We start from the raw sequence: 23,211 nt of genomic DNA on the forward strand, positions 1-23,211 counted from the left end.
AGAAATTATCCGGGTAGCGTAGCTGTTATTTGGCTTATAAGCTTTCATCACAAAGTCATTCGCCTCGATCCTCTCTAGTATCGCAAAGAATTCTAGGCAAACAGTTTGAATGGCTGTGAGAATATTAAACATTTATGATGAAATTGCAATCAATTTCTCTAAAGCTGTTAAGTTCGTTGTTAACTAAACCAACGTAATTTTCTATCTTATTATTCAGGAAATTCTTGACAGCAAATTTAAAAATGATTCCTGCTTTCCGTTCGGTTTTATTCATATAATCCAAAATAAGTTCGTTTATAAGTTATCTTATTTAGCTTCTATTAAAACTTCTAACTTTAAGTTTTCTTTGTTCATTTCAGATACAGGAAAACTTAAAGCTGGATTTTTTTTCTTTTTATAAGCTGATGGTTTTTTAATATAACATTCTTTGTGTATATGGAGCGATGGAATGAATTGTAATTATAATGCCAGAATACAATTGATGCGATCGAAGCGATTGTTGAAAAAACAAATATATCAAGCCTGAAACTTTATCACGATGTTGTTCAAAGAAAGCAGTTTTTTTATCATGCATGTTATCATTTATAAAAACAGTGATAAAAACATGTGATTGAAATATTCAATGGAACTCCGAATACAAAAATTTATGAAAATTAAAATCAAAAAATTGTATGTAATAAAAATTGATAAAACTGAAGAATTAATTTCGTGAATTTATAGCCATGAAAAAATGGTTTTTGCCGCATTAATTTGTTTTAAGGAGTCTCGGTACCCTGAGAATTTCGGAAAATCGACGAATATACCGATTTCCCAATTTTGAGTGAAAAATGATCCTTCAACCTTAGATTTATGAATCTGAAAACTTCAAAACAATTGAACAAGCATTTGGTGAGATATGGAATTATTTTGTCTAACGCGATATCAGACGCCATCGTTTCAGTGGTTGCAACAAATATATTTCACGGACAGGCAGCCAAGTTGCTTAATTTTTTACATGAAATAAAAAGTAGAACAATTGTTTGATACTGTAACGATTAAATCTTTATTTGTTTATAATTTTACTGCTTCCGCTTTTCTTTTCGATTGAATTTCTCAGTGCTTATTTAAATAATCTTCAAAAAGACTCATTTCATTTGAATTTCAATCAAATGGTATAGAATTTTCGCTGTGTATTAATAAATATTTGATAAACAGAATTGCAGATCCTTTAATAAATATTTTGACGAAAAACTCTTATCGAATAAAAAAGCGTGACAATTTTCTACTTATTTCTACTAATCTCTATATGTGATAAAGGTCATTAATACATATTATTATAATATATATTAATAAAATTGATATCTTAGGACTTATAAATACCACATTATTGCTCTGAGAAAAAACTAGCTCCATATGAACTGTTTTTATTACAATTTTACTGTGTTGAAAACTTTAAAGCTATTTATTTCAGTTTGCCTTTTTCCAAAATTCCGCTTTAACTATAAAATGTTAAAAGTCAATCATATTTTATTGCAATTTCATGAAAATTTTTCTGCTCACTCCTAAATACATGATTAATAGAATTAGGGATGGATTTGTAAAAATTTTGATTAGAATTTTTTCTAAAAATGTTCAAAGTGAAAAAAAATCTCATATTTTCCAAAAAAACTCTCAAAATTTTGATCAATTTTTTTCTTTTACAGAAACTGATATATCAAAACTCCGATCCCTAATTTTGTTAAATACATTGTGAGGTCTCTTTTTTAAAAAAATGGAGAAAAAATATTGAAAATTATACAAAAAGAAGCATTTTTTAAAAAGGATTAAAATTTTTAAAAAATAAAATATTTAAATTTGTGACTTTTGAAACTGAAAAATGTTTTAGTAATTGAAGTTTCTGCACAGTCTAGCCATCACAAAATTTAAAAAAATTGTTGGAAATTGTGGAAAATTTTTTTTGGGCACCGAGTATTCGTAAAGTTACAGAGGGAAAAAAAACCGTTCAAATTTCGATTAATTTTTAGCAATTGAAAATCAAATGAAGACGTGGAAGCGCCCTTTATTAGTTAGCCCCTTATAGTCACAAACTTTTTTATGAATTAAATTTGGAAGTTTTAGATATTATGACGGCCCTGTAGAGCATTGAATTCTCTGCGAAACGCATCACGCAGTTTGAAGGAAATATGCTAGCTGAAAAACATAATGGTAAAAATAAGCGTTTCTTAAATGGCTGAAAGTTATATAAAAAAAAATTTGGTAATTAGCTCGAAATTCTTAAACAGAAAACGTTCTTCAATTTTGGCTCAATATTTTAATCGGATAATTGTTTTCTAAATTACTACAGAATTACATCGAAATTTAAAAAAATAGCACATTAAGAATTCTAAAAAAGTAATTGTAATTTTACTGATTTTAGATATTTTCTTTATAGTTGCCAGTTATAATTGAGGCCCAGGTTTGATTAAATAACTGAAAAGCTCGTTCCTTTTTTGATCATAGGGCATAAGATAATTTTGTGGAAATGTGAAATTAGATAGAAAAAGGGCAACTTTAGAAAATTTCAAATACGTATCGTTCATTTGAAACTAACCGTGATTTAAAACATTTCTCGCATGACTTGGCACATTAATTTTCACTGCAAGATCATGTTCAATATCCTATTTTCATATTTCTTTTCCCATTTTTATGACTTATTTCTATTAAAAATGATTTTATAGTTATTTACCTTAAATATCCATTACAAAATGTTAACATTTTCTAATTGTGTGAATGACTGTCAATGAAATGTGCTTAAGTTTTTTTTTTTCAGAAATATATCTTATATACGTTTTTTTTTTTTTTTTTGTTCTGCATCTTTGATTGTCGGTTTTGGTGTTTTTAAATAATTCTTCTAATTCTTAATGAGTCTTTTCAAGTTATTTTTTGCATAAATTATCATATATACAAAAATTACAATATAAATTTCAACCATTAATTAAACAAACTCCTAATTTGAAAAGAATACGTATCATACTCACTTATATTAAAAGAAGATCCAGTCGTCCAAAGTAATTTCCAATATATACTTGCTGAATTTCCGAAAAGATTGAACAGCCTGAGTTTCTGACAAGGAAGTCGTTCGCACAAATCTCTACGATATAGTGCTACTTTTATAAAAAGTAAGAAAACACCAAAGAATAGCAACAAGCTTAATGCATAAAACAATTGAAATAAGCTTATGTTTGTTAGTAAACTGGTTAAAAGTCTTAAAATTGTTGCCGATTCCATAGTGATACCAGAAGAATAATTTCAATGTGTTAAAGGTAAATAAACAAAAACCTTCCCTGAACAGAGAATGTTGAGGATTTCAGTATCTGTTTCATTAATACATTACATTATTCAAGTTGATTGTATCAAGTTGTTGTTTATCTTGTATTAATCTGTTGATAAGTATCGATTGGAGTGTGAAATCATCACAAACTTTGGTCCAATGATAACTTCTTCATCTAAACATAAGAGTAGAATGCTTTTTTCTCCCTCCTTGTTTTAGAATATCACGTTTTTTAAAGAGAACAATCGGAAGATGTGTCAAAAGATAAAATGATGCTGATTCTAATGTGATGTAATAAATGTTCAACATTCTGAGTAAGCTGGCGAGACAAACTTTGAGAGACTTGGCGATATTTCAAATAGTTTTCATTTATTTAAAATTTGCTCTGAAGTTCTTTGTCAGGTACATAAAACGTGCCAACTTTGCATAATTTCTTCACTAAGGGAGCCCCAATCTCTTAGGACTTATTCCTCAAAATATTCTTTCATTACAGGTGGAATCATTATATATTACTATTTCTTTTCGAAAAAAAATTGGCAGAAGCCTGCATGTATGTGAAGACCCCATTCCACATTTTTTTTCTTCTGTCATGTGTTTAAGTAATTGTATTCACAGACCGACAGTATGCAGAAGACTATGCTAGGTGACCGTATTGTGCATATAAGAGAGTTATTTAAGAAAAGAATCTCAGTCTCACCTTCTCTACCCACCTACCTTCAGTTCTAGGGCCATTCAAATAAACTCACTGGAAAGTTTCTCTATTTCTACAACTCTTGCTCATCTGTTCAAACTTCAACAAAACTACTCGAGTTTATTCATCTGTCTATCTTTCTATTCCTCTGTGTGTGTGTATTATATTTGTGTTTTTAAAACTAATTATTTTTTAGAAATATAAATTCAAACTTACAAGGTGTTCTTACTTTAGTTTCTGAATGGAGTGGGCTTTTGACTTTTCCCATACGTCTCATTTTCCAATTTCTGTGCATTTATCTTTGAGCTACTGTATCACGAAAACTTGCACACATAAAAAGGATACTAATTCAATTGTTTTTAGGAAATGCCCTTCTCGAATGCATATAATCTCTGGATGGTTCCTTGTGGATTTATCTTCAATCTTATCATCAATGTTAATTAAAAGAAGAAACTCGAGTTCCTAGTCATGCAACTTTACAAAAAAAAATTACTAATCGATGATATATTGCTTGATAAGGAAGAATGAGAATAATGCTGTGATTTACAGATCACTCTCCTCATTTTTATTTGTAAAATTAACATTTCTTATGTATAAAAACGCATTTTAGAATTGGATACTAGATTAATGAAGTCTTGAAGATAGATAATTTTGATGATAAAAATGAAAGTTACTGAAATTGCACGAATTTTAGTGATATCATGATGAGGAGCGAAGATACTATATCCTTCTAGAAGATTCTTTACCCTTGGACCATAAAAATCCAAGGACAGAGCTCAAACGAATAATCATGGCCAGAGAAGTAGTAGTTGAGTGAACGAAATCCCTTTTAGAGTGTTTATTTCCAGCGAGTTCCCGCTGAGCGCTTTGTGCTATTGCGGTTCTTTAATAGCAATCTGTTACTGGTGTGCTTTTGTTCTCTACAAGTGTTGTCTATGAGTATACTTCGACAGTATTTTGTTATGTGTGTTTTAGTGCTCCGTTCTTGAGCCCGTTGGACTTTGCACACACTGGACGAATTACAATATATGCACACATTCTAGCCAATGCACTGGCGTCTGCTTTCATTTGTTTTATATGAATATAAGAAAAAGCAAAATACAGATACTTTTAAATTGTTCTGTTTTCGAACTCTCTTATTGAACCCTTTAAGATGTTTTATGATCTTCAAAGCAACCTAGAATAATAAACTAATTATTATTAAAGATTTCGGATGAAAGGTACTTTTAATCTCTCAGTGTAGCGCATATATATATTCAAAAAATACAATACAGAAACAGAGAGAGATAAGATAAGAACTAAAAATAATAACTTCTTCCCAAATGTTTTGTTAGTGAAGGAGGTACAAAAAATGACGACAGAAAGTATTAAATCTCTAATTATAATCAAGAATTTTAAAAAATATATATATCTATATACAATTGAATGACCGTCTTCTTGTTTATGCAAAGATTTTAATATGTATGCTTAGTAATTTACTATTAATCTCTCTCTTAAAATTGTTACATTTGTTTGATTAAATTTTGTCTCATATTTTGGCATTTCGAAAATTCAGCAATGGACCCAGCTGACATACCTTATGCCTTCTTTTCACTGTTTCTTTTAATAAGATTTTATTCAGGAACTGGCTTCAAATTCGTGTTTTGTCCTTTCTCGAAAAGTAGTGCAGAAGAAGTATTGTATAAACTTTTCCAATTCGAGATGTTCACAATTTCCAAGTTGCAAATTTCACTAAATTCGAAAAACACATTTTTGGAAAATGTCCGCCTGTTTCTGATAAAGGTAACTCAAAATCTCTGTGAGTTTGATGGATGACATTTGGTGTGTGGTCTTATACCAAATTTGTAATTGTAATTTTCTGTCTAGTTGTGAGCAAAATCATGTCAGAGGAAGTCTACCTGTTCGAATATTTGTTAATACGTTTACTACAAAACGAAGAGAGAAAATTTGATGCACATATTTAACATCTGCAGTATAGACACCTGTCATGAGGGGTTATCGTCTGTCTGTACTTTCAGAAACATATGTAACTCAAAAACGCAATGGTTTCAATGTATCAAATTTGGTATTACAAGTGCAGTTTTGTGTAAAATTTTTGTCTAGTCGGTTGGGAAACACGCTTCTAGAACAGAAATACTATTGATATACTGATACTATTAATCGCATACCAGGGATTAATCGACAAAAAACTTTCTAAGGATGACATGAAAGTTTAGGCAAAACAAGCTAAATTCACGCAAAGATTAATATTTAGTAACTATTAATCTTTGTAGCTTTAATATTTCGTAACTATCGTCAATGCCACATAAGGTATTCTCTGGTAAAACACCTTTATTAGAAAGAGTGCGAGAAAGTTTGGAAGAAACCACCCACCATTAAATTCCGGCAAGAGATATTTTTATGGTATTTATAGAATTTTATCATTTTTTGTTAAAATTTTATAATATCTAGGATTCTATTAATTAGATGCATCAGAACTCCAAATTAAAATATTGGATTTCGAATATTTGATTAAACATTATAGAAAATTTTATTCTCATGGTTCTTGAAATAGAATGGATGTGAAAGCGAATCATCAAACATGATCCTGATATCAAATCAATACACACACACAGCCTTAAAAAATATATCCAAAAATATTTCCAAAATACATGTTTGTTTAAGCTCATTATTTTCAAAATATATTGCTTCGTGAAAGATATTTATTTGCGAGTTATCTGAATTAGTAATTCATAGAATTCCACTTTTATTAGTAGCTGCTATTAAGAGGTCTATGCGTGTGTTACTACCCCAATCATAAATCCTTGAACAATTATTTGAAACCCAAAAGCCTATTAAGTTGTCTTTTCATAAAATTGTAAATCTCAAGTTAGTCAGTTTAAACCTAGAAATTCCATATTTCTTCAACATCAATTATATATTATTAAATTCTAAAGTGAGAACTCAAAGCAATACATACATACATACATGTTCTTAGCGTTAATGCTGCTATTACTAAAACGCAGATGGACTTAACCAAATTAGCAAAAATATTAAGTTAATAGTGAGAGGTCTTACTTTCATCCAAAAATATTGACCTATTTTAAGGGATTTCCTGTTACGAGTTCGGATTCGGTTCGGGTCAATATTTTTGGACGAAAGTTGGAGCCCTCACCGAAAAAAATCCCTTGTTTGAATCCCTACCTGAGGGTGACACTTGAGAAAGTCTTCAGACCAGATTCATCATTTCTTTTTTTTTCTTTTTGCTTATATTAACATAATATTTTTTCTGATTTGATTATATATATATATATAATATGCTGAACATTGAGATTAAATATGTATTAAATCTGAAATCTTCAGAATAATTATTAATTAGGTATTACGGCTAAGATTCTTTAAAACATTTTAACAGAATTGTAAAACGTTATGAAAATTTATGAATTCTGCCTTTTCTTGCATACATATTAAACAAATAAACACAAGCGAATTCAGCGGCTAGTCTATCTATACTTATATAAAGCTCAATGTGTGTGTCTTTGTGTGTGTGTGTGTGTGTGTGTGTGTGTTGGCGCTCTACAAAAAAGACCATTTGACTCACAGCTACCAAATTTGGTACATGTATATCTTAGAGGTCGGAAATGGGTATCAGGGGTCCCTTTTTTAGAATTTTTAATTAGAATTTTAATTATTAATTAAAAACTAACTCTACCGCCAAAAAATATTTTCATTTTCCCCTACGCCAAATGAGTAAGGCTTCAGTTTTTTTCCCAATAGCAATGAGGCTAGGGCTAACATTTTTCGGCCGATTATTTCAAACGATTCTGTTTATTTTCTTAATGTTTTATGCATTTAAAATTAAACATTGTTGATGAATCGAACTTTCAGATTCATTCTGAAGTACTTTTGAATTAAAATAACACCAAATAAAGGAAATTAAAAATTTCTAATCTGCATAGCGTTACCCCAACTGGCGTAGAAAATTCACACATTTGCGTTACCGTAACTGGCGTTGAAAATTCACGCATGCGCATTATGTTCCGATAGTAGACAATATTATCAACGGATGATTCTTGATTTAAATTATTTTTAGGTTAGTTGCATGCTTTTGTAATTAAATTGTATTTATATTAGTTATATATTTTTTGTATATACTTATAGTTTTAAGTACATCGTTTTTTAAGTAGTTTTTTAAAACCTGTTTTCGACCGATTATTTTAAACGATTCATTTTGTTTTCTTGGTGTTTGATGCATTTAAAATTAAACATTGTTAATTAATCGATCTGTTCATGATGAATCTGAGAAAATTTTGTTAACAAATTCTTGAGATATTACATAAATTAAGAAAGATATTCTTTAGTGCCCATAAAGTTTAAACGCTCAGTGACTCTGTTATCAGTAATCATATTATAAAAATGCTTTGTTTCAATAAAAAATATTATTATATTAATTGCAGATTAATTCTTTCCACTTTAATTTAAAGCATAAATTCTACGGGAGCTAACAGAAAATTAGAGAGATACATATTAGGTTATGACTGAAGGCCTTTATAATATTATGAGTGAATTATATGACTATCAAAATTTGAAGTTTTAAAATATTTTGATGAAGAATCTATTAAAGTAGGAATTGCGTAAAATATTTAATTATTAAAATTTAAACGAACATTAAGATTGTCGACCCGACTGGTCGCCAAAGGCGGCTAGAATATAATAAAACTGAAGGTCAGCTTTATTTTAAACTTAGTATCATTCTCTAATCGGGCAAAAGTTGGGCAGCTGGAAAAATCAATTGCACAATGAAAAAGTTATTACGCTCTCTAAAGGCGATGAAATGAAAATTAAAAAAGAAATGACATTCTTTTCACTGAACTTGCACTGAAATAATTTGAATACCATCTTTAAATTTAAAAAGAAAGTTTTGACTCCCTAGTTTTAATCAAATTTCCAAAATTGATTTGAATTCTTTTTTTTTTTAATAATTCCTATTTTTGTTGAAATTTAACTTGTTTTAAATTATAACTTATTTGAACCGATAGCGACTTTTACTGTTTTGCTTAATCTAATACATGTGGTCATGTCAAGTTATGTCGTTTTTTCCCTGAATATCTGCGCTATTTTTATTTTACGGTAAAAGTGCTTTTTAATATGCAATTAGTATTTATTTACTTTACGTAGTAAGTTATCTTCTACTACTCCCATTTTAAAATTGTTGCAGTATCTTTTCCAATTTGGCTTCATGTTATTTCATATGTTAGCATTTTCAATTTTTTTTCAGTGCCTAATTTAGTTGGCATGTCATACGTCTTTTTTACTTCCCCGTATACGAAGTATACATGCTTTTTCTTTCAAGTAGTTTTTATTAATTTTATTAATGTACAAACACAAATAATTTTTTACTGTATAAATACACAAATAATATATATTATGCTTCAAAACTAACAGAATTATCATTAACATATAAAGAATATCTATAACATAGGCAACTTGAGTATAATACATAAGGAAAATATCACGTGAACAATGTATGGTACAAATAACATAAATATACAGATTATACACTTCAACAAAAAATATATAAATAATTTTACAGGCAATTCATACAGAAGCATATTATTGACATTGGTTACCTGAAAAATACTTCTGTAAAAATTTCAGTGGAAGGACTCCTACATTTAAAGTTTTATAATAGTCATGCAGAATTTGTCAAAGCATATCTCATACCAATCAGGTGATTAGAAAAGATTCTGACAAATTTATAGGATATGAAGGTCATATTCAAACATAACTTGTTTTTATCTAGATAAACATATGGATGGCAATGTATTGTTTGCATAAAATGTAATAAGTTAGTCCAAAATCAACTGCAACATGAGCCATTTAGATACTTTTAAAAAATTTGATGATCGTTAATGAAAGACATGACAGATACAAACTGTGCTAACAGAGAAATGGCTGTATCGTCAAATATTTAAACAAGCTTGTGTTTCACTATGAACTGTCGGGAAGATTATGTGAAACTAAAGCTTTCATAATTAAAAAAAATCATAATTTCGAAATCATTCTGGAACATTATAAATGCATTGATGAATAAATCGATTTCATTAACCCTGTTATCATTGGTTTATTTCTGATTTTTATTTTGCTAAAAAGATTATTTGATGTATCCGCCGATATGTTCTTAAGTAAAATCGATAAAAATTTATTTGACATGCCTGTCCTATTCACAAAATTCGTCGAAATCTTTTGAATCATCATGCATATTTCATTGCGACTGTCTTAAAATGAATATTATAAAAAAATTATTTTACGAATCTATAAGATTCAAAGTAATGAATGTTATGATCAACTTTCAACTATTTAAGTTAAAAATATTGAATTTTGTTACTACAGGTCCTTTTTCCTAGGCCTGATTTGAATTCTCAGTGGTATCGAAGGCCTCAGTACAATTTCGGCCACGACTGAAATCTTGTCCCTATGGTCCAGGGACTTGATGGTGTAGTGCCTTAAAATTGTAGACACTATAATTTTTTCTTCCATTGCGGCGAATCTCTGACCTAGAAATGAAAAGTGATTAGTTACAGGAGTTGAACTAAAAGTAAGTAAAAACTTTCTATTTTCGTTTTATTTTTTCTTATACATTCAAGATATTTAGAATTAAAAAAAATAATGAGATAGGTATGTTCTGTTTTTTCAGATTTCATTGTTAATTTTCCCAATTTTTTCCAGACTATCTGAAATTAAAAGTTGAAATATTTAAGGATTATTATCTACATAGTCTGCATCCAAAAGATTTTGTCAAGAAATAAATTGGATGTGATATCTTTCTCCTTTTTTTAACTATTTAAATTCTTAACTAGGAATCAAAGTTTTTGATTATTCTAACTTTAGATTTCTTCATAATACAAATCATAAGTAATAATAAGTAAAATAATAATAAGTTCATCTCATAATTTAAAATACAATATGCTCTTTACATTTCAGTTTTTAATTAAATTCATCGTACCAAATGAAGTACCCTTGATGAAAAGAACGAATAACTATATAAATCTTGTATTTCATATTTGTCACTAACTATATAAATAACTATATAAATCGTGTTTCATATTACATATTTGGCTCGTATTATGATTCTAAAAAATGAGAGTATGAATTTTCTTATGAAATATTTTAAAATAGAAAGAAAATATTATTTAAATAAATAGTAATAGATTGGAAATGCTTTTTAAAAATGTGTTTTATACATTTTATATAACTTATCTTTTTTTCATATTTGTAAAAATTGAATATTTAATGGGTTTTTCTCTTAGTTCTTAATATTGAAAAACTCTGAGAAATTTCATTCTCCACGAAAGTCATATTTTGATTCCATTCAAGAAATAATACCTGAAGGTGAATTCTAAAAATAATTGATTTTATGATTTCGTAATATTAGAAATCTGACTTATAAATAAAATACTAATAAAGATAAAATAACTGAAATAAGAACACTCATTTCTACTTTATGGTAGATTAAAAAATGCGTATTTTCAAAAATTGCTTCTGTTAAATTTTTAGTTAATGAAGTTCACATTAGTATAAGTAGATAGTAGATTATTCATGAAATGATTTTTCGATTTTTTTCCCATTTCAATTTCATGCAGTTTTGATTCATACAAATGATTGTCATTTGTGCATATCACAGAATTTAAGTATGTAATTTGTGATTATTATATTAGTAATCTGGAAAATATTGTAAATAAGTTAGCATATTTAGTTCATTGATCTTTCTTAAAACCAAATATAATTATCATTTCTCCTCAAATAAAATAGCGGACGATCTTTTAGACTGTTGTAGTATACAAATACCTTTCCCTATCTTTCAACAACAACAAAATAAATTCGGCCTTCGTCGTTCATTTCTTCTATAATGTATATGAAATGAGATACCTTATAATTTGAATATATGTATATATATTCATATTACAAAGGTTTTAAAAATATCTTACCGATACAATTCCTTGGACCTGCAGAGAATGGAATAAAAGCATATGGATGACGATTCGCAGTGTTTTCTGGCAAAAACCGATCAGGATCAAATTTTTCCGGATTCGGAAACACACGTTCGTCTCTGTGTATTAGATAAATAGCCACACCACAGGAAAATCCTTTGGGTATCTTGTAACCACCTGAGATGCCATGACGAAAATTTCACCACTGATTTATTTTTGACTTCAATAACAATATATATATATATATTCAATTGAAAATACGTAAATACAAAGGAATTCTAAAATATTTATATTTAATTTTAGAGAAAGAAGCGGGGATGAAATGATGCATATTTTACTTCTTAATGTATGGTCGGAATGTGGTACGTTCAGATAGTAGTGTATGATGGTGAATCTTGAATCTTTTTCTGATAATGCATGCTAGAGTATGTTTAACGCATACATTTCTTAACTGTGTACGATAATCTAGTTGGCTCAGCATCTAATGCTAAAAGCTCTCCCGTCATTGTTATATCTGAATGTTTATTATAATCACCTTATAAATTGTTGTACTTACAAAAGGCTGTTAAAAAAAGAATGATTGGTCAGAATCATTTAATATATTATCTGAGTGTACGTGAAGCAGTGGGAGTTTGCTTTGAGAAAGGAAAAACTTCAAAAGTGACCGATAGATAGCGACATTGTTGTCATAAGATGCTGAAAAATGATTGCTGTGAAAAATAAGTTACCCTATTAGCACAAGACATTGTACAATATCTCCACGAGATTGCTCGATATTCAGAATGGCAGACAATATCGTGAAAATATCGTAAAACGTTGTAGGATATTTTGTGTTAATAGGGTCATTTTATCACGCTAATTAAAAAACATGACATGCGCACTACATTATTTTACTTGGCTCCAACGATCAACGATTCTTTGAACCCTTGTCACTTTTAGCTTTAGGGTGACCTAATAGATGTTACGTACAGGAGTTCGAGTGTGAATTCAGGTGAACTGAAAATACATATTAAACAACACATTCACAATGATGATGTCGTGTCCGCGTTACCACGGAAAGGGGGTGCAATAGCTTCTGAGGGTAAAGACCCTGAGCATCCTAGGGCAGAAGTCTGACTTCTAGCTCATATGAAGATGAAACCCACACATTCCCTTGCACAACCCCTTTTTACAGGGGGGCACATTCACACAACTCACAGATAGAACATAGATGAAGAACAGCCATGCCCGAACCCGGGACGCCCAGATCACGGGAAAGATGCGCCACCCCTATGCCAGGACGCCGGCACACATTCACAATATCACCAATGAAACACTCTGATCTGTAGTGGAGCATACTGTTTTGCGTTTTAAGCTCGTAGGAGAAAATGTGGACAGAATTTTGAGCTCTTCTTAAGCAAATCGTCACCGATTTCTTTTCTTGATATTTTAATCAGTTTTTGGTTTTACTATGGTTCAATTTTTTACGGAACAAATAAAAACCGATTTTTTGCCTATTTTATATGATGATAGATAAAATTAAAAATGTCAATGGATGACTTACATATGGTAATGTCTTCACTCACTCGCCTTCCAATGATGGGTACGGATGGATAAATTCTTTGAGATTCCTGTATGAAATAGACGATTGAACAATATAATGAAAAAACATACGAGATAAGATTTTAATTAGGAAAGAACGGAACAGAATAAGATAAATATCATATAATGCAGAAATGCTTGTGTTGTTATTGCATTTGCATGCTGTTAAAGATGTTTTCCTGGCATCCTGACTGCAAAGATTCTGCATTTGAATGAAAAGTATTGCTAAATACTTGATAATATAACCTCAAAGCCGAAACTTTTTCTACATTCTGAGAAGCGATAGATTTGATACAGAAAAGGATGGATGGTCATTAGTTTTAGAACTGCAAAAGCATGATCTTTCTTATATTTTGTCTCAGAACGAATATGTATATTATTCAGGAATAAACTAAATGCATGATATTACGATTATAAAAAGTATTTGAATATTGTCAGAATTGGATGCTTTACATTTTGTGAAACATTGGTCATCATTCTTAAGAGAAAATACTTACATAATTTTGGGAATTCTGAAATTCGTTCTCTTGATTCTATTGATGAAGAATTTAGGGTAAGACAGAATAAAGTTGGGAAGTACATGGACCATTGTTTAATGCAAACAAAGTTAATTTTTGAATCGCGTATTCGGAGCACTGAATATATCTTCTCTCAAAATTAACAAACAGATCACAAATTAAATTGCAATATTTGAAGTAACGAATTGTTCTTAACCTTTTTCTGTTCTATTTTTTTATTGTTTATCTATATGAAATTTTCCATGTCGGGATTGAGCTATCGGTTCAATAAAGATTCCATAAAATATTTAAGGTGTTTGTAAATTAAATGCAATTTTTGTATCAAATTGTAGTATTTTTAAATTATTTAATTTAGGCTTAAAAATTTGAACAGTGATAATTTGATGCCTGTAAAACGCACGCTGCTAATGATCGAGGGTTTAAAAAAGTTCCCGCTTAAAATACTCGATTCAAGTTATTTTCGTGATAGTAATTTTATATATATATATATATATTTTTTGCAGTAAAAATGACTCGAGGAATTTAAATATTTTATCAAGAAGACTTAATTTCTGTTTAATTTCCTTTTTTTGTATAAAAATCCCGTGAATTGATGCCTAGTTATCTTTATTAAAACTAAATTCATTCTTTGCTTTGTGATTTGATTTGGTGTTTGAAACTAATTCATTATAAATATCATAACTCAAGTTCCTTTGTCTAATATCTCACTAATAAAAAAACGTATCAATTTATTTCCAAAGAAAAAAAAGGAGAGAATTAAATTTACAATAATTTGTTTTTACAACATTCTGTTATTTATAATATTTTTGTAAAATGATATTGCGCTTTCTAGTCTTTCAGTGATTAAGACAAATTTCAAATTTTGTATGAGATTAATTTATTTAATTCTTAAAGATTTTCCAAATGTGATTCAGCCTTTATTGATTAAAAAAAATGTAAGTTAATTTGTTATTTATTTAAGTTAATATGTATGCCTATTTTCTATTTCTTTCATTACGGGCTCTTTGGAAATTTTAACATTCTACTGACAATTAGTTATATGCTTTGGAGGATCTGCCTGTTGGCTGTAGTTTCTGGGTCGCTCATTGAGTTATCGGTAGAAGTAGCAGGGAATTTAAAATAAGTAGTGGTGTTCTACACTTTTATAGCCTAAGTATAGCTTTTTTAAAAAAAACAATTTCTCTTCGAAATTTGACCATAAGGGATACTACGCTTACTATGATTACAAAAAATTGCCGCTTTATATTTTTCTTCATTTTTTTGTTTTTGTTTTTTAAATAAATTTATTTTTTAAGGAAAAAATATAAATTATGTTTTATATGCATTTTTTAAACACAGAAGAATCAAATAGTGTCAAAGAAAAGGAGAAGGGGCTTCTAAAGGGTTGATATTTTGGTTGAGAGTCGATTATGCGAGTAATTTATATCTCACCTTAAGAACTCGATCGAGATACGTCATATCTTTCAGATCATCCATTGTCACGTGTCTTTCTTTGTCGTCTCCAAAAATATGATCCAACTCCTCGTGGATTTTGTCTTGAACGTCTTTATATAAACTTATCAAATGCAGAGCCCAGCTGACGGCCATTGATGTAGTGTCATGGCCCTGACCGAAGAGAAGAATAGAATGAGATTGGAAAGAAGTAAGTTCTCAATGGCGGAAATCGTACGAATTAAAAACGTTAATGAAGATGTTTTTTTTCAAATAAAATTTTATTTTAATTAAAATATTAGTAATAAAATAAAAGTATTTGCATTTTAAAGCATTTATTTTTTTGCAGGAAATCGATTTTTTTTAACTCTACTATCTGTAAATACTCAACCACAAATCGGGTGTGTCAAAAAAAAAAAATGATTTCAGAAGAAAATCCACTTAAAATGAACTGTGAATAATTTGTGAAAATGTGATTGTGAATTCTAATTTTGTCATAAAATTTTGTTAATTCATATTTGTTTTATTTTCTTAGTAGCTTAAATTTCATTTCGTTGTTGATTAACTTAAAATAAAACTATATGATAATACTGGATAATACATTTAAGATGATCTCTTTTTTAAGTCAAATAAAGTTTATAATTTTTATAGCAAATATCTCCGCCAATTTTACAGATAACTCTATGAAACCTTTCCTGTATTTTTATCTTGGTAAAGCGTATATTTTTATAACTGATTATTTCGACCGGTCTCCTTTGTTTTTTGAGTCATTTTTTTAAGTTTCCTTATTTCATCGTTGATACATTCAGCATAGTCACTTCGCTATGGAAACACGTTACTTCCATGGCTATACGAGGCTGCGTTTTGAATTTAAAGGATTAAAAAAGACTTTATCTATCACCTTGTATATTAGTTTAGGGTCAAATTATGGAATATTTACAAAATCAGTTAATTAATAGCAGCTAATAGTATTTCGATTAATATTAGATGAACAGATTGAAAAATCTCAGTAGCATTAGTTTCCACAAAGTGTAAATTTTCTTTTAGTATGCATTTGCATTTTCGTACCTCAAAAGCAAATGTATCGACTTCTTCACTGACGTCTTCTTCAGTGAGATCTTTCGTTCGAATGTGATGCTCTAGAAGCAAATCCATGAGAGCCATTCGCTTGCGCTTTTGACTGGCATCTGGAGAACCGAAAAGGAGTTCCTTTTTCTTTGTTTGAATTACCTAAATAAAGAAAATGGTGTTGTCGTTCATCAAAATTCGTTCAGATATTATTATCTTTTCACACGTTCACTGCAACGGCTCATGTCCAAATCATACTCGTATCATTTAATTAGATGATTTTAACTATGGTTGGGAAACAATCTTTAAATTATAGTTGAGAAGGTGTCATCTAATTAGATAGATGGTTCAGTACAGTTTAAAAAGTAGGTATGAAACACAAGAGACACATGGTACTGAACGGGTTCAATGCTATCAGTGGGTGATACGACCACAATGCTGAATTTGGAATCGTAAAGACGTTGGGCTATTATAGGAGTAAAAAATGATCGTCTCTTAAAGATGGAGAATGCTATTCTCTGAATTCTAGTTATAAAAGGAACGAATATTTATGGAGAGTAAAGTAATAAAAATAGTGGATAGCGCTGATTTTTTTTTCTACTATTCATTCCTGCATTTGTGTGGGTACTCTATAAAATTCATCGAAAAATAGGATGTTTTTTGGAGTATTAAGAATTGATTTTTAAAAGGAAAAATCAAAAACGGTTCAAGGATTACTGAATAGTATAATCAAGTTTTTTAATTAAAGCAAAATGCACAATCAGTCATTCAAACTTTAGCACCAACAGCAAATAGTAAAAATATAAGTGTCTCTGGTATTTTATGGTTTTCTATACTAAAATGGAGCATCAAACAAACCATAAATTTAGGTATTTAGTAGTTCGAATCGAAACAAATGAAGCCAAGATTTCGAAAAGAATAAAATGATTAACCAGATGAAGGGAATGCTTACTCGTAATTATATTACACAGAAAAAATTCCGAATTTCTACATTTATTACAGGTTACATTTTTATGATATGCAAATACAATTTTCTAAGTAGGTGCGTATACAAGCGCATTAACAACGGAAAATGAGTGAGTTTATTTACTTATAAAAAGGCCATTAAATTTTGGTTTAATGATTCAGTAAAAAAAAAGATAATAATTAATTCTTCAAATTATAAAAATGGCCATAAGAAAGATTGAATGGGTGATGTGACATAAAATGGTGACGATTTCGATGTGAAAAAGAAGAGCTTATATCATCAATCATAAACTTAGTACAAAGCCAAATTCTAACTTACCGATCTGGTAAAACTGTGAAGTATATTCAAATGCTTCTGTAAGTCTTTGCCACTTTCAGTAAATTGGAAAAAAAAGTCTGACCAGTGCCAAAAATTCGATATTCTTTCAATTATGATTTCCGCTGCTCTGCAAGAAAACAAGCATTTGAGAAACAATACGCATAAAACAATGGGAAATGAATAGGTTAAAATATCATTTAATTACATTTCTTCAGTGTTTGTTGAAATAATATTTTCATTCATTATTATTATTTTTGCCATATTTCAAGTACTTTCATGATGTCAAGCTCAAAAAAAAATATTAGCATTATTTCAACATACCATTCCAATCCGTTCTCATCAGATTTACTCATCAGGATATTCAGCAAAGAAAGAAACAATTGTTAGATTTGGCGATAAGGGGCGCGATACATTTGGCGAATATGCCGAATGCGATAATTTTTCATGCTAAGGAACATAAATAGAGGATGTTATGCGAATAAATTGGCTGTGTTGTCATCAATAAATGCATTAAGAATAAATTAAAATACTCTGTGCTCGTTAAATTACATGTTGTTCTAAGAGAACCCAATGGCGCAGTATAGCCAAATATGGCTCTAGCGCCAATAAACTACACAAAACCAAACCTAAGAGAACCCAAACATTTTTATAAATGGCATGACACTATTCCTTCTTTCACAGATTTCACTTTTTCTGTATAAAAAAATAAGAGTATGTTAAAAAAAATGTGTTTAATCTAAAGCATTATATAATCTCAATGATGTCAGTTGAATTGCCCTTTTTTATTTGATTACCATCTTTTAAATGTTTAATTTTAATAATAATAGGGCGTCCATGATTTTATAGTTCAATTTTTAAAGGTTGCAAAATACATATAAAGAAGCGGTTTTTGTTTCGCAATATGGGTTCGGAAATGAAAAGTGCAAGCGAATAAAACAAGAAACGCCGAGGAAAAAGGGACCTGAATCCTTTTCTTAACATGAAATGAGCCGCGCTTGCCAAGCTGGCGGTATAAACACGAGGAAAAAAATACGATCCGATTTTTTCTTATTGGGGAAGCGTTCATGACACAACCTTAAGCTTCTCTTCCGTTACAATTCGCAGCCCCGTACATAAGCTGCATGTCTACTTTCTCAGAGAAGACATAGCTCCATTACGCAAAAATATTTTTTAACAGCAAAATATCGTTTGAAGTTCACGTAATGTCATTCAAATTAGAATAAAATCGTTTTGCAGACGATTTGATAAAGCAAACTAAATGAATCTGCATAGCTATTCAACATTTTTATTCCACAAATTTCATCTTTATTCAAACTAGTTCATTAAGCTTGTTTATCATCTGCTCTAAAAATATTATGTAAATAAAGAGCGGTTTTTTTTTAATTCTTGGACATTTCTTAGTTCCCTTCGTAGATTGCTTGATAATATTAAAGGTGGTTTATTAATTAATTCAATTTAAATGTGCTTAATAGGAATATGACTTACAAATTAAAACTGATTTACCAAAAAAAATATTCAGTTTTCTGTCATGCACGATCAGCTGTATTTCATTTAACTGAATTCTTAATAGTTTTACACTTTTTCACTAGATGGCAGTCGAAGCTACATTCTTTCGAAAAATATTCCCTATTCAAGCTTCATTTTTTTTTTTTTTTTTTTTTAGCATTTATTAGCATTTTGTAAGAACTCTAATAGATTTTTTAACTTCTTTTTGCAGTTAAATTTAACTACCGTCTTCTTTAATTACGATGAATCAATTATTATTATTCCATTTTTCTTAAAACATTTTATGGTTGACAATTTTAATTCAGATGTACTTTTATTCTAATTGTGCATATACTCCAACACTGCCAAATTCACTATCTTTAGTGCAAAGATTTCGGCCAATTTAGTTTGATTTCTTGAATAAAATTGGAAGTTAAAAGTTTGTTCTTCATTTCTTATGGGATAATTTTTTTTCAAAGTAAAACACAGACTTCATTGGTATTTAAAAAAATTATTATTGGTCTTATTCTCAACTATTATCATAATGAACAATACAAAAAACATTTCTCCGTTTTCTCTGCTATTCATGCCACTGCATTCTCCGCAGTAAATGTTTTTTTTTATAGCATGCAAATAGTAATATTGTCACATTAATTAATTAACTACTCTGTCCATGACGGATTGATACATTTTACCTTCATTTTGCAAGCGGACAACGTTTTGATACCCTAAGTCTATCCTCAATATTCAAAGATAATATCTCCCGAAAATTATCATCTATTAAAATTAAAAGAAAAATCATCATTGGCTTCTGGGATTGAAGGGTTCCAAGTTTGAGATCCGATTTCATTAAAGATCCGTTGTGTATGTAGGCTTGGTGCATATAAAGGCATGATGCTCGGTCAGATGTAGGCATCAACATCAAAATTATTCAAAATTACAAAATACGTTCCAAAATAGCCCTCGCGTTGCTTCCAAACAAGTAGTAAATATAACTAAGCTAAAGTTTAATGTTCCAATACATGGTCTCCTACACACAGTTCTTTCAGAAAGCAAAAAGAACTCTTTTTCAGTTGACAACATCATCGATCATTTACAAAAGCAAAATCCATTTTTTAAGATGAAAAATTCCTTTTCATTTGAATCTAAAATAAAAGATGCCAGATAAAAGCAATATTACAATTGCTTCAATTTCAGAAGGTTCACGGCTCGATTCTTTAAAAATTCTCACAAAAAATGTTGCCACAAGCTTTACTTCAACAAAACTGAAAATGACCCGTATTCAGTATAATCCAATGTTTCAGTTTTAAATAAAAACAGGGGTGGGGTGGGGGCAGTGGTACATCAGCATTCGTACGTAGAAAGAAAATGTTTGAAACTTTTTCAAAATATCGTTCAAACTACCAATGATCTTCAAGGTCAAATTAAAGCTGTGTTTTTAGCATAGATGGCATGAAACTTGCCTCCTAATTCTACAATGTAAATTTCTTTTATCCCTTTTCTAGCAGTTGCTTTTTTCCCCTTCCTTTCCCTGCTTGCTACAACAGTTTCTTTCTTTTTTTTATCTCGCATCTACGAAGTATAGAGCAAGTATTGTGATCGTCAAAAAATTCGAACTCGAGATTTTGATCCAAGTTTTAAACATCCTTCAGTTCGAAAAATACGTATTCGGCATTATATTTGTCTATCTCTCTGTCTGTTTCTAGTGACAAAGGTAGCTCAAAACTTTTCGAACTAGATTGTTGATATTTGGTATATTGTCTTTGCTCCAAATTTGTAGAGTCTTACCAAATTTTGAGCGCAATATTATGAAGAAGTCTGTTTGCCCAGCTGTTCTAATATAAGTTGATACGACAACTGCAAAAAGTAATTGAATAAAATTTGACACTGTAATTTGATATCTAAATTGTAGATATCTATTTCGAACCAAATATCTCAAGAGGCTGACTTCCTACCGGTCTGCCTTTTCACAAGCATGTGTAAGCGATACATAAAAAAAAAAAAAAAAAAAAAAAAAAAAAAACCGCAATGATTTAATTACATGAAATTTGATATGTAATTTTGTGACTCTAATTGCAGTTCTGTATCAGATTTTGGTTTCAACCAGTTCGAAATAATGCGTTTAAAATACAAAGGATTTCCGGATTGCTAAATGCCAAGTATTAATCAACCAGAAAACGTGTTATCAGGAATACAGCCTCGTTTTCCATTATTGAATTTGTGAAACTATACTGTACACCCCTGAACAATTTTCTTAACATCATCTACAAATGGACTAGCTTCTTGTCTTGCTAATAAATAAATACGAAATATGATAATGATAAATTACAAAATATAAAAAAGCATGACATACCGAGTAACTGATTTCAAATATGGCGACTCCTCATTTTCTTGGGCACCTATCTTGACACCAAAGGTGGTTTCTGTAAAAATGATTCGAATATTAAGCATAAAATTCTGATTCTGCACATTATTATTTCGTGCAATTTTACTATGCAGATATAAATATATGTTTATCTACATTATTAAAAACAATGTTCTATCATGGAATATTCAAAACTATTTTTGCAAAAACTAATTTTTGTTAACGTTTGTGTTTTTTTAATGATGTATAAATGATATATATGTCCAGTATTTGTGTACAGCGCTACGATATGAGAAAGTTCAGCGCCCTCATTTTCATGCTCTAAAGAATGTGTGACAGAAAAGCAAAGATTATATATTGTTTCATAGATTCTGTATTGAGCTTATAGTTACTTATTTATATTTTCTCTAAGTTGTAACAGAGACGCAAATTTGGTCAACAAATATTATTTCTTTAAATAAATAAAATGATGGTGTTTTCAATTTAAATCGTCAAATAAAAAAAGATCTACCGTCATTTCATATCGTAATATTTATATTTTGCATTTATGCTAAGTATAGACGTATTATTTTCTATTTGTTTCTAATCAATGAGGTATGCTGTTAAGTAATAAAATGTGATTACAAATTTATAAAAACAATTGCTATTCATTTAATATTTTTAAAAAAATCTTTTCGTCTAATTTTATTTCCTTGTTATACTGTGTCTCGTTTATTTGTATATTCAATTATATTTCCTACGGTCTACATCAAATTTTAGCAAATCTTGGAAAAATGTTTTAAAACGTCAACGTTTATGTTTTACCCAGAAAACTCGTTACATTTTTTTTTTATCCCTTGTCTTCATAAATGTTCAATCCGTAGGATTCTTATAGTTTCGACAGTTTCTTTACGATCATGGCTGAAAAAAATAATTATTCTGTAGAATAAATTCTTTATTATGTAACTATCCCAACTTATATAGTAAAGCATATATATATTACTTATACTTATTTATATAAGCATATATATATATATAATATACTTATATAATATAAGCATTTAAATGAATCACTAAGTACAATTTAAAGTATATATTTCGAGAAAATGTTGTTTATCCTTCGAGCGAATATAGTATAAAATCTTATCTCCTCTTCATTCGTGAAATAATTTCTATATTCTTATTTTCCCCTATTAACAATGGCGTTTCGGGCAATGTTGTCAAACAATGGCAGTCACTTGATTATATGATCATACCTCCTATTTAGAACATATCTTAATAAAACAGATATTTTCGTTTATAGCAAAAAATACCCGGCTTAATATAAAAATAGCTTAAGGTGTCCGACTAAGTTGTAAAGGCAATTTTTCCTGAATTATTCGAAATTTTTTCACTGTATGAAAATAAAGCCTCAATTTATAGATTCTGAAATTCTTTCTTGTTAATATATATAAGATAGGACGAAAGTTACAGATATTTTGCAGTAATACACGAAGTATAAAATTGAAATCGAAATAGTGATATTTTCAACTATAAGTAAATATTCCTT

General features: G+C 29.4%; 1 protein-coding gene across 1 annotated transcript in view; it reads right to left on the minus strand.

The window, feature by feature from the left end:
- The window catches only part of LOC129962965 (uncharacterized), a 64,379-nt gene that overhangs the window by 21,256 nt on the left and 19,912 nt on the right, over positions 1-23,211 (minus strand). The window contains exons 5-12 of the mRNA XM_056076967.1: positions 21,672-21,741; positions 17,834-17,960; positions 16,549-16,710; positions 15,481-15,654; positions 13,494-13,560; positions 11,948-12,127; positions 10,348-10,516; positions 2,997-3,265 (exon numbers count right to left, since the gene is read on the minus strand). Of these exons, the coding sequence (XP_055932942.1) occupies positions 2,997-3,265; positions 10,348-10,516; positions 11,948-12,127; positions 13,494-13,560; positions 15,481-15,654; positions 16,549-16,710; positions 17,834-17,960; positions 21,672-21,741 (1,218 nt within the window). The remainder of the gene's footprint in view (positions 1-2,996; positions 3,266-10,347; positions 10,517-11,947; positions 12,128-13,493; positions 13,561-15,480; positions 15,655-16,548; positions 16,711-17,833; positions 17,961-21,671; positions 21,742-23,211) is intronic.

This window comes from Argiope bruennichi, chromosome 3, assembly GCF_947563725.1.
Source record: "Argiope bruennichi chromosome 3, qqArgBrue1.1, whole genome shotgun sequence".
Lineage (NCBI taxonomy): Eukaryota > Metazoa > Arthropoda > Arachnida > Araneae > Araneidae > Argiope > Argiope bruennichi.